Source organism: Gallus gallus, chromosome 11 (assembly GCF_016699485.2).
Source record: "Gallus gallus isolate bGalGal1 chromosome 11, bGalGal1.mat.broiler.GRCg7b, whole genome shotgun sequence".
In the NCBI taxonomy this organism is placed as follows: Eukaryota; Metazoa; Chordata; class Aves; order Galliformes; family Phasianidae; genus Gallus; species Gallus gallus.
In genome coordinates, this window is record NC_052542.1 from 2,713,963 (window position 1) to 2,725,056 (window position 11,094).

An 11,094-nucleotide genomic window follows, 5' to 3' on the forward strand; every position below is an offset into this window, starting at 1 on the left:
TTTCTTGTATTCCCACACTCCACTTTTCAGCCTCTGAAAAAAACCCCAACCAGACACCAGCATACGCTTTCTTGTATTGCCACAGCAGGGGGGCAGCAGAAAGCCAAGACAAGCCAGAGGGGAAGCAGAAAGCCAAGGCAAGCATGAGGGGCAGCAGAAAGCCAAGGCAAGCATGAGGGGCAGCAGAAAGCCAGGCCAAGTCAGAGTGGCAGCAGAATGTCAAACCAAGCCAGAGGGGAAGGAGAAATCCAGAGGGGCAGCAGAAAGACCGAGGGGCAGCAGAAAGCCAAGCAGAGGGGCAGCAGAAAGGCAAGACAAGCCAGAGGGGCAGTGAAAATTCAGTGGGTCTGCAGCATTCCAATCCTAGCTAGAGGGGCAGCAGAAATCCGAGGGAAGGGGCAGCAGAAAAAAAAAAAAAAAAAAAAGCTGTCCTCCTGACCGTTTCTACTGACCCTTCCCCGAGTCCTGCTGCTAACCACTGATATTTCTGCATCGTCTGGCCACGTTAGGACTCAGAAAAAGGAGCAGATAAACAGACGGACCTTCTGCTGGCGTTCTGCTGGGGCGATAGCCACCTGCGTGACCTGTTCCTGCTTTCTCCTTCCCCCAGGTGGCATTGTGCTTTCCAAGGAGTGTGTGGGCACCGCTGGGTGCAGCCTGGCTCCATCCTCTCTGCACCTCCCTGCAGGGACCGGTGGCTGCTGGGATCCCCCTGAGCCTCCTGTTCTGCAGGCGGAGCTGCCCAGCTCCCCCAGAATTCCCACCCCAACCCCTTTCCATCCCTACATTCCCACGCAGTGCTGACCGAGGAGGGGAGGGGATTTTAAAGGGGAGGGATGGAGCCGGAGGTGGTGGCCCTGGGTCACTGCCCTCTGCGCTGCCCTGGAGGTGGTGGGCACGGGGGTCTGGGGGGGCTTTGGTGCTGCATGAATGACTGCAGGCGGCAGAGGTGTAGCAGAGTGAACACAAAACATTTAATCATGTAACACAGAAAGCAGTGAAAAAGACAAATGACAATTTTCCAGCCTCTTCCCATCCTAACAGTCGTTTCTGACCCCACCCCCTAAGATCCCACCAAAATTTCCCCACCCCCCAATCAGTTTCTCATCCCCCCCAGTGCCCTACCCACCACAACTTTCTCAGTCCCCCAAATTCCCACCCACAACATTTCCAGCCCCCCCAAAATCACACCCAATAATTCCCTCCCCCAAATTCCAATAGTTTCAGAGCATGACATTTTCAGAGTACAAGAACTTCCCCTCCCCACATTCCCACCCCAATAATTTCCCACCCCACAAAATGCTAACCTCCTCCCCCTGTTCTCCTGCCAACAATTACACAGTCAAATAATTGCTGATGCCAACAGTCTCCCACCTCAACCACTTCCCACCCCCCAGAAATTTCCCACCCCCAACCATTTCCCACCCCCCAACCATTTCCCACCCCCAGAAATTTCCCACCCCCAACCATTTCCTCACCCCCCAACCATTTCCCACCCCCCAACCATTTCCCACCCCCCAACCATTTCCCACCCCCAGAAATTCCCACCCCAACACTTTGACAGTTTTGACGTGTTTACAGTCCAAGTATTTCACAGCCCAACCACGTCCCACTCAATGATGACTTTGGAGACCGCTCATTTGTGGAGGGGGACGGATGGGGCCGGTGATGGTGCCCCTGGAACACAGCCCCTCGTGCCTGGGCGCTGCGGGGGCTGTCAAGGAGCCCGGGTCGTTGCCTCTGCCCACTCCCTTGCTGCTGCCAGCCACAGTGCTGTCCAAAGCCGGTGTTGCCGAGCGCCGGTGTTTACGCCGTTTGACTTTCCTGCGTGGCTGCAGCTTCCCGTTGTTGGCTGGGATGCTGCCAGCAGGTGCTGTGAAGTGGTGCGTGTCCGCCACCCGGCAGGAGACAAAACCGGGTGGCAGTGCCAGGCGGGTGACAACCACCCGGGGCTGCTTCTGCCGCACCTCTTCCATGAGCTGTGATGTTTGTGGCAAAGGAGGCACGGGGCGCTTGGCTTGGCTTCGTGCTGTCCTGATGGTGCTCGTCCACCACCCGGCAGGAGACACAGCCGGGTGGTAGTGCCAGGCGGCTGAGAACCACCCGGGCTGCTTCCACTGCGCCTCTTCCATGAGTTGTGCACGGTGGAGCGAAGGAGGCGCAGGAGCAGCCAGAGGGGTCGGCAGGGGCAGTTCCGGTGGTGCGGACAGCAGGCAGCAGCAAAGGCCTGCAGGGCAGCAGCTCAGAGAATGGGTCGGTGGGGTCCCGCTGCTGGGGACATCGGGGCTTTGTGGCTGCGTGGCTGCGTTGATCCATGCAACGAGTTCTTCTCTTTCCTGGCTGTCCAGTCCCCCAGCAGCTCGTCCTGAGGCACGTCACTCTTCAGGTATTCCTCTTTGACTTTGGAACCGTCTTGGTTCTCCTGGGGAACCTCGACAGCACCCCCACCTCTGAAAAAGCACGAACATCCCCCCAAGCAGAGACAACAGCCTTCCCACACCCACTCTGTGCAGACCCCACCCACCAGCTCCGCGGCCCTCAATCTCACCGTTGATCCAGGTGAGCAGACCCTCAGTGTCCACAGTACCATCCAACACGTCCAAGCTGGTCATCACTGCTAGGAAGAGCACAGAAATCCCCCGGAGGGGCAAAGCCAGCTTTTGGCCTACTCACCTAGTGCAGACAGCCACCCGCCCAGCTCTGCAGCCCCCTAGCTCACCGTCCGGTTCCAGAGTCGTGACGGTGCAGGCAAGTGGAGCTGTTCTGGTATGGGGACGTCTGATGGTGGGTGCAGGGTGCCCCTGGTCCCCATGAGCACCTCCATGAGCGTCACCAAAGGGCTCCATAGGCATAAAACCCCCCAAAAGTCTCATCCCAAAAGGTTTTCAGTCGTCAAGTTCACAGTCCAACAACGTCCCATCCCACTCCAGTGTGGAGGACTGCTCAGTTCTGGACGGGAGGGAAGGGGCTGCTGGTGGTGCCCCTGGGACGCTGCCGCTGCTGCCTGGTGCTGCGGGGGCCGGCGAGGAGCGCAGGGTTACGGATAGCCGTACTTGTCGGCTATGGCCATGTCTATCGCCCGCTGCACCAGGAACTGCACGGGGCCGATCTTCATCTGGTGGGCTGCCCGCTCCCGCTCCTCCTGGGCCAGCTTCTTCATGCGCTCCCGCTCGGGCCGCTGCTCGGGTGTGATGGGCAGCGACTCCTCCAGTGCTGTGTGTGCCGCACGGCCACCCGCTCGGGGGCCCCACACAGGGCACAAAGTCCACGGAGCGCCGTGGCCGAGGCTGCTGCCTGTGCTGCTGTGATGGTGGGTCCCTCCGCAGCGGTGAGCTCCTCCGTGGGGACGGGCGCAGGCAGCTTGGCGCCGTCTTCTTGGCAGTGTCCTCCACTTGCACCGTGGTGCCTGGTGGTGCCGGCACTGCCTTGTCCGTGCTGCCGCGTTGGGGCTGGGGGCCAGCAGGCACAGCGCTGGCTGTGGGTTGGGGCTGCACAGAGGGTGGCTGGTGCACCGGCCCCACCGCAGTCACCCTCTGCCCCAGCGGGTGCACGGCCTGGATGGATTCCAGCAAGTGTCTGCGCAGCTCGCTGGCAGTGCCTGCTTGCCCGCTGCTGCTGCTGGCTCCTGTTCGGGGCCCCAGCCCGGCTTCACTTGGTGTGGGTGTTGCGGCCTTTTCTCTCCTTGCGTGGCGGCAGCTTCCCCTTCTTGGCTGGGGCACTGCTGATGGACTGCTCTTGCCTGGAGGTGTCCTGTTTCTTGGGGATGCCGGCAGGCGCAGGGCGCTTGGCCTGCTTGGTGCTGTCCCTGTGCTTCTTGTCCGCCACCCGGCAGGGGACAGAGCCCGGTGACAGTGGCGAGCGGATCTGAACCACCGGGGGCTGCCTTTGCTGCACCTCCTCAATGGGCTGTGCGGTACGGGGTGGGGGAGGCGTGGTGGCAACCAGGGGAGTCAGCCGTGGGACTGAGCTGGCGACTTGCTGGTGGCACGACGGGGGGGCAGCAGCGACAACCCACGCTGCATCTCAGGCAGGAGCCCAGGGGATGGTGGAAGTCCCCAGAAGGGGTCGGTGGGGATCCCAGTGGCAGCCTGTGGCTCCGTGCTGAGCTCTTTGCTTTCCCTGGGGTTGTCAGGGAGCTCAGCGATGAAGGGAGGGGAGCCTGGGCTGCTGGGGTTCTCGTGGGAGACCTCAGCAGCACTGGCCACATCTGAAAAAGCAAGAACATCCCCCAAAATGGCGATGACAGCCTTCCCACACCCACTCTGTGCAGGCACCCACCTGCTAGCTCTGCAGCCCCCAGACTCACCGTTGGCCCAAGAAAGCAGCCCCTGAATGTCCGTGACGTCATCCGGCACATCTGAGCTGGTCATCACTGCTGGGAAAAAGCACGAAAATCCGCACAGGGGCAATGCCAGGATTCGCCTACTCGCTTAGTAGAGATACCCACCCTCCAGCTCTGCAGACCCCTAAACTCACCGCCAGGTTCCAAAGTGGTGGCACTGCGGGTGGGCGGAGATGTATCAATATGGAGGCACGTGGTGGTGGGCGTCGGGTTCCCCTGGTCCTCCGTGAGCTCCACGACGTCTGCAAAGGGCTCCATAGGCAGCTCCCAGCTGCCGGGCAAGTTGCAGGGCATGGGGTAGACCTGTCCGTGGCGTGGAGGCACCTGAAAAAGAACTGGCGGGGGCCGGGGCGGCCGGGGGCCTGCAGCAGGCAGGTGCCTGCGGGCTGCCGGGGGCTGTGCATGGAACACGGCCCCAGGCCCCAGCCCCATCGGCTGCTGGGGCAGCGGCGTCCCTGCCACCAGGGGATGTGCCCAGCGGTGGAACAGGGACACAGGGAGGAGCCACAGCTTGGTGCAGCCCCCCAGGTGGGAGCTGCACCACTGGTAACAGCTGAGCCCTAGGTAGGAGCAGCCCCCCAGGCGGGAGCTGCACTACCTGCCCCTGGATGCCTGGCACCCCAGGCCAGACAGAGGCCTGGGGCACCAGGTAGGTGGCAGTGGGGACAGGGAGGGGTTGGGGTGGTACCGGCCTCGGTCCGCGGATGGTGGGCTGCATCCAGGCGGGGTCCGGTGGCGGCACAGTCGCTTCAGCAAAAATGGCGTCGGGTGTCAGAGGCACCGTCAGCGCTCCTCGAGGGATTCTCTCTGTGGCAGAGGCCAAAATGGGCGCTGGGGTGAGATCCGGGACACAGGGGTGGGACCTGGGGCACTGGGGTGAGATCTGGGGCGCTTGGATGATATCTGGGTTGCTGGGGTGAGATCTGGGGCGCTGGGGTCCCAGGAGCAGGGGGAGCCTGCTGCCTTACCTGCCATGACAGCTGGAGAGTGGCAGTTAGGGGAGCCCCTCCCCCAACGGCAGCTCCGTGACCGTTGGGGTCAGCCCCTTCCCCCCAGGCTTGCGATGGTGTTATTCTTCATACCCAAACATCCTTCCCATCCCAGTCGTTTCCCATGCCAATGGTCAGTTGCCATCCCGATGGGCATTTTGCAGCCCAATGCTCTTCCTTCCCAAGGGTCTCCCATGCCAGTGGGGATTTGCCACCCCTGCAGTGAGTTCTCACCCCAGGGATGGTTTCCCCTCCCAGTAAGGATATCCCGGCCAAGTGATTTCCAATCCTCACCCCCCAAGATCATGTCTATCCAGCCCATGGCTAAGATCTTAAACCACCGGCATTAATTACCGCTTTTTGAAAGTGGTGGCAGCCATGGTAGGCCAATTAGACAGGTAAGAGTGAAAATGACTGGTTTCTGTGGGACGGCCCTGCTTTCGCTGAGAACACTGCAGGAATGAGTCAGTGCCCATGCAGCGCATGCCGAGCTTGTTACCGTGAAATGGTCCTTTGTGCCTCGAAGAACATCGCTGGCTTTCTATCACGGACTTTTTCTCCTGGCTTTGCATGTATCTTGGGGCACTGCTAGCGAGGCCAGGACAGAACAGACAGCACTGTCTTTTCTGCTCTTCCCTCTTCTGTGCTTCCCTTTTCTGCTCTTCTCCTCATCTGCCCTTCAGCTCTTCTCCCTTAGTGTCAGCCACTCCTCCGCTGCTCTTCTGCTGTTCTTTCCTCCTTGTATCCTCACCACTCCTCTCCTGCGCCTGTACTCCTCTTCTGCTTTGCTTTCTTACCTGTCTCGTCTCCTGTTCTCCTCATCTGCTCTTCTGACTTAACTGTATCCTCTTTGCACATCTTATGCTCTACTGTTCTTCTGTTCTGACCACTATCTGCTCTTCTACTGTACTGCTCTTTTCCTTCTCTGCTCTTCTGTCGTCTCTTCCTCCCTTCTGCTCTTCTTCTCTTCTGCGCTTCTCCCTGACCTGTGTCCTCTCTTCCCCTCTTCTCTATTTCTGCCATCCCCGTACTCTCTCCTCTCCTCTTCAGCTCCTCTCCATTTCTGCTTTTCTGTCTTACCTGTGTCCGCTCATCTCCCTTTCTGCTCTTCTCCTCCTGGTCAGCGTCCAATGTCTGCACCACAACTCTATGTCAGTCTTTGTTTTGGGGTGGGCATAGATTTGTAGAAGAAAAGCTCTCGTGCTGTGCCCGAAAGGTGGTCTAAAGGAGCCCCTCAGGCAGCTTGTTTCTCCAAAGGCCACAGCGTCAGCTCACGTTAACTTTGAAGGACTCCACTGTACATCTCCAGGAATTGCTTTTGATTGGAGAATTTTCTGGAGTTGCTGCCAGTCGTTGCCTCGGACGAACTGAGGCTTTTATCCCTGTATCTCTGCGGGAAAGCAGAGCGGAGGGCACGCTCCTTAGTGCTCTTAGTGCCCATGAGGATGTTCCACCGCGCCCCTGCAGGCTTTCTGCACGGCAGGAGGTTTTAGCTTGAAATGACTCATTTCCCTCTGCCGTGCAGAAATGCCCATTTGTTTTGGAGGTTCTTCAGTTCTGCAGAGTTCCCAGAAATCCCAGAAAACACCCAGTTCTGCAGAGTTCCCAGGGTGTCTTACGTCAGCCTCAATAGCTGCTGGGGATGTCTCACAGATTAATGGAAAAGGAAAAAGAACACCCGCATAGTGTTTCGTCTGACGGGAAGGAGAAAGTTTTGCAGCGGGCAGCACATCACAGAGACCCGAAGCACGGCTGAACGAGGCTTAATGAAGACTGTAAGAAATAAGAGCTGTGAGGAAAATGCAGACGCACTCTGCTTTCCTCTCCTGCCCCACGCCTTCTGCCCCCGTCAGAGGGGAGGAAACGAGCTGTGCTTCCCAGGGACTTTCCTCTTGCAGCCACGCACCCCTCAGGTGGGAGCATCCCCGGCTGCAGGACAGGAAAAAGCAGTTCTTGCCGTGTTCCATCTCCCCCGGCCATGTAACTCCCGGCTCCGGCCTTTCTGTGAGCACGGGGAAGGCACAGGGGATGGCTGCTGCAGGTGCCGCAGGCCGCAAAGCTGCATCTCCTCAGCTCTGAGGAACCCAACCCAAAGCGCGCTCTCTCCGGCAGCCTGTCAGCACTCCAGCTGAGCTCATCTCTCCCGCAGCCCGACTCCGGGTCGGGCTCTCTGGGTGAGCTCCTGGCTGACAGCAGTGCTGCCCTCTGCCCTCGCCTGGGCCTGCTGGGAGCTGCAGGCCCCGCAGGAGCTACCACTCCCAGGATGCCGTGCGGCAGCACCGGGAGCCGCCATGACAGTGCTGTGTGCAGTGCTGTGCAGGCACAGGGCACAGGGCACCGGGTGCTCCTTCCCTGACCCTGCCAGGAGGTAAGGGTCCATGTGACCATGGTTTGGGGGAGCGGTCTGAAATGTGCTGAGCGGTTGCTGTGCTGCCTGGGAAGGACGCAGCTCCCAGCCCATGGCTTGAGAAGGGAGAGCAGGGCCCATGTTTGGGTGCAGCAGCGCAGCACAGGCAGTAGCTGCGCTGTGCCGTGCTTCCAAGGAAGCATTTCTGTGTTGGGGAGCTCTGGTGGTTTTGCTGCTCCAGGTGGATCTGTGCTGGGCGTTCCTGGTTCTCCGTTGGCACTTTCTCCATCGGGATGAAAGGCAGCTCCCCGTTCCTTCCCAGCAGTGCCTCAGCAGCGGTCAGTGCTCCTGGAGCCCTGTTCTGTGCAGCTGCCTGTGCGATGGGTGCTGTCAACGTCTCAACGTACTGTTTTTCTTTGTTTAGTGCCGCTTTCTACCATTATTTTTCCAACTCTAGCAGTGTCTTCCCACCGTTTCCCGTGCTTTCCTTTTTTTTTTTTTTTTTATTCTTTTCCCTTGCTTTTCCATCATTTCCCCCCTTTTTCCCCCACCTTTTCCCATGCTTTCTAAACTTAGGCCTTTCTGCACTTGGGCCAGAGGAATCCCAGGCTGGAAGGAGCAGTCCTTGAGAGCAGCCCTGCAGAGATGGACCCGAGGGTCCTGGTGGATGAAAAAGTGAACATGAGCCAGCAGCGTGCTCTTGCAGCTCGGAAAGCAAATGCTTTCCTGGTGTCCATCAGAAGAGGGGTGGCCAGCAGGGACAGGGAGGTGATTGTGCCTCTCTACTCTGCCCTCGTGAGATCCCATGTGGAGTGCCGCGTCCAGGCCTGGGGCCCCCGGTACAAGAAAGACAGAGGGCTGCTGGAGGGGGTCCAGAGCAGGGCCACAAAGATGATCAGAGGGCTGCAGCACCTGCCCTATTGAAGACAGGCTGAGGGAGCTGGGCTTGTTCAGCCTGGAGAAGAGAAGGCTGTGGGGTGACCTCGTTGCAGCCTTTCCATACCTAAAGGGAGCCTACAAACAGGAGGGGAGTCAACTCTTTGAAAGGGTGGATAACAGCAGGACAAATGGAAATGGGAAGGAGGGAAGATTTAGGTTGGATGTCAGGGGGAAGTTCTTTACTCTGAGAGCGGTGAGGTGCTGGAACAGCTGCCCAGGGAGGCTGTGGATGCCCCATCCCTGGAGGTGTTGAAGGCCAGGTTGGATGGGGCCCTGGGCAGCCTGGTCTAGTACTGAATGTGGAGGTTGGTGGCCCTGCATTCAGCAGGCATGAAGCTGCCTTGCCAGGCGTCAGTGTTAGCGTGAGAGCGATATGTCCCAGACTGACTGTAGCTGATGAACCATGTAGGTCAGCTCAGAAGGATGACTAGATGAGCTCTTTGGATCTCTTCCAGCCCCGTCTGTGATTGGGATACACCTCCTTCTAGGGACTGAAACTGCGTCTCAGAGCTGCCCCTGCCAGCAGCAGGGTGACATTTCAGAGCAAAAGCACAGGCACCGGGTTACTTTCCGCAAGAGATTTTGCAGCGGGGGGCTTGCATCCTATAAGTAGTGGGAATGAGAGATGCTGCTGGTTCGTACGCTTGCACTGGAACTTTGTCCTTAGCACTAAGTGAGAATGCAAACTGCGTTCTACCAAGAGATGACCTTTGGCTGCTTCATGTTGCAGGTGTTTTTAATTTTTGCATCCGGCAGATAAATGAACCAGAATGAGTGACTAGCGGTAACATATTTATTTTCTGCCCTCAAGTTTATGCTAATTCTTATTTGCTGAAATCAGCGTGAACTAACACGGGATATAAAGTTAATTTAAAACCGCATTCCAGTTCAAAAAAACTACTCTCAGGTGACCCACAAATGACAAACATTTGGTTCTTGCACCCAGCGGCCTGGTTTTCCTTCCAAAGCGTGGGATGCTCAGCTTGAAGCCTGGTGCCTGTACCTGGCATGCACGTCAGAGCCCTGAGCTTTCAGTGTGCTGATGGCCGCTCGCAGACACAGATCGTAGCATGCTTGCTGCGCACACGCATCTCTGTGTTGAGCAAAAGGTGAATGCAAACGTGCCCATCCCTTACTTGCTTTGCCTGAATGAATGCAAAACTTGTGAAAATGACTGCTGACCCTTGATTAACTAGGTGTGCTTGGTGTATACACTCTGTTCTGTCGAGGAGCAACTGCAGTATTTATTTGGGAAATGCCCGCCTAAAGTTTTAGACTCCTTTGGACAGTCCATGGCGCTGTGGAGGGGAGATGAGGTTAAATATAAAGAAGCGTTTGGCAGTAAGGGCAGTGAGGCACTGGCACAGGTTGCCTGGAGAGGCAGTGGGTGCCCCATCCCTGGAGACACCCAAGGTCAGGATGGATGGGGCTCTGAGCTCCTGATGGCGCTGTAGGTGACTGCGTTCACAGCAGGGGAGTTGAACTAGGTGACCTTTAAAGGTCTTTTCCAATTCAAACAAGGCTGTGATTCTGTGACTTTCTTTCATGTGAGAAGGAGGCAGTTCCTAAAGTAAAACTAAGGACTGTTGCTCACCCCAGCGACGTGTTATACTTACAGTGTGTTACAGGGACGTGGCTGTAGTGTAAGGACTTCTTCACAATTTTCCCTTTGATACTAGAGGAGAAATGAATAAATTGTGCTTTTGAGATGTTGGGTGAGGACATAGCTTGGGAAATCGACTCCTAATGCCAACTGTGGGGGCAGAAAAAGCAAACCCAGAGCCTGTGGTGCTTGCCAGCGGGCATGTGGAGGTGGCAATCCGTCAGTGATGCATGAGTTTCATACAACTGCCAGGAATGGGTGCCAGGATGCTTGCAGTGGCTCAGGCTTTTGTGGCACATGCTCTTCCCCAGGTGTGCCAACCATGCCCACTGAGCTCCGACTAACATTGTCGTCCTCCTCCCAAGAAGAAAGCAGGATTTTTGTGGCCCTTCTGTGAATGTTTTCTGTAGCAAAGCATTCCAAATGTGACAGGAAATGAATTGGTTTTCTTTGTAACCTCTAAGTAAACAAGAGAGGGTTGGCACGTGGAGCTGGAGGTTTGCCATCTGTAATACAGCCCCCAGCAAGTTTAGCCCATTGTGATGGTGAGTGAATGCTCACTTGCTGAAATGGACTGTAATTTCACTGCTCTGGTGCTGAGCAGGAGCATGCCAAATGATGAGCAATTCAACAGGGAGTTTTTTATGAGAGTATTTTGTGAATGGAGGCAGTAGGTTCTTTACAAACAAGACTAATGGGCCACCATAAACTCGAGTTTGAATTATCTGCTGCTTTAAGTTACTTTGTGAATTATTTTGTATTTGAGTTAAATATTCCTGCAAGATGTGCTGATGCCTGTGGTATAAGAAAGTACAGGACATGGTGTGGCTGTGGCACAGTGCACTATTTATAAGCTCTTTGCAGGTGTTTGAAG

General features: G+C 56.9%; 1 protein-coding gene and 1 long non-coding RNA gene across 2 annotated transcripts; both read right to left on the bottom strand.

Moving 5' to 3' along the window:
• Positions 1-3,648: 3,648 nt before the first annotated feature.
• LOC101750299 (serine/arginine repetitive matrix protein 1-like) lies at positions 3,649-4,679 on the bottom strand. Its single transcript, XM_040707158.1, has 4 exons — positions 4,477-4,679; positions 4,307-4,375; positions 3,969-4,207; positions 3,649-3,906 (listed from the first exon to the last, which is right to left on the bottom strand). Exons 1-4 carry the CDS (start codon positions 4,634-4,636, stop codon positions 3,649-3,651), a joined length of 726 nt encoding a protein of 241 aa, XP_040563092.1. The 5' UTR covers positions 4,637-4,679.
• A 422-nt stretch (positions 4,680-5,101) lies between these two features.
• On the bottom strand, positions 5,102-6,682 carry LOC121113493. The gene is made up of 3 exons (XR_005862993.1): positions 6,412-6,682; positions 5,831-5,919; positions 5,102-5,149 (listed from the first exon to the last, which is right to left on the bottom strand). It is a non-coding gene; the product is annotated as an uncharacterized LOC121113493 (long non-coding RNA).
• Between the last annotated feature and the right edge of the window lie 4,412 nt (positions 6,683-11,094).

Bases quoted from the DNA above. Each gene is read 5' to 3' on its own strand.
- LOC101750299 (XM_040707158.1), bottom strand. From the start codon at position 4,636: ATGCCCTGCAACTTGCCCGGCAGCTGGGAGCTGCCTATGGAGCCCTTT. The intron at 4,376-4,476 runs GTGAGTTTAGGG...GCTTTTTCCCAG, and splicing joins CACCACTTTGGAACCTGGCG to CAGTGATGACCAGCTCAGAT. The intron at 3,907-3,968 runs GCTCAGTCCCAC...CGTACCGCACAG, and splicing joins GTGCCACCAGCAAGTCGCCA to CCCATTGAGGAGGTGCAGCA.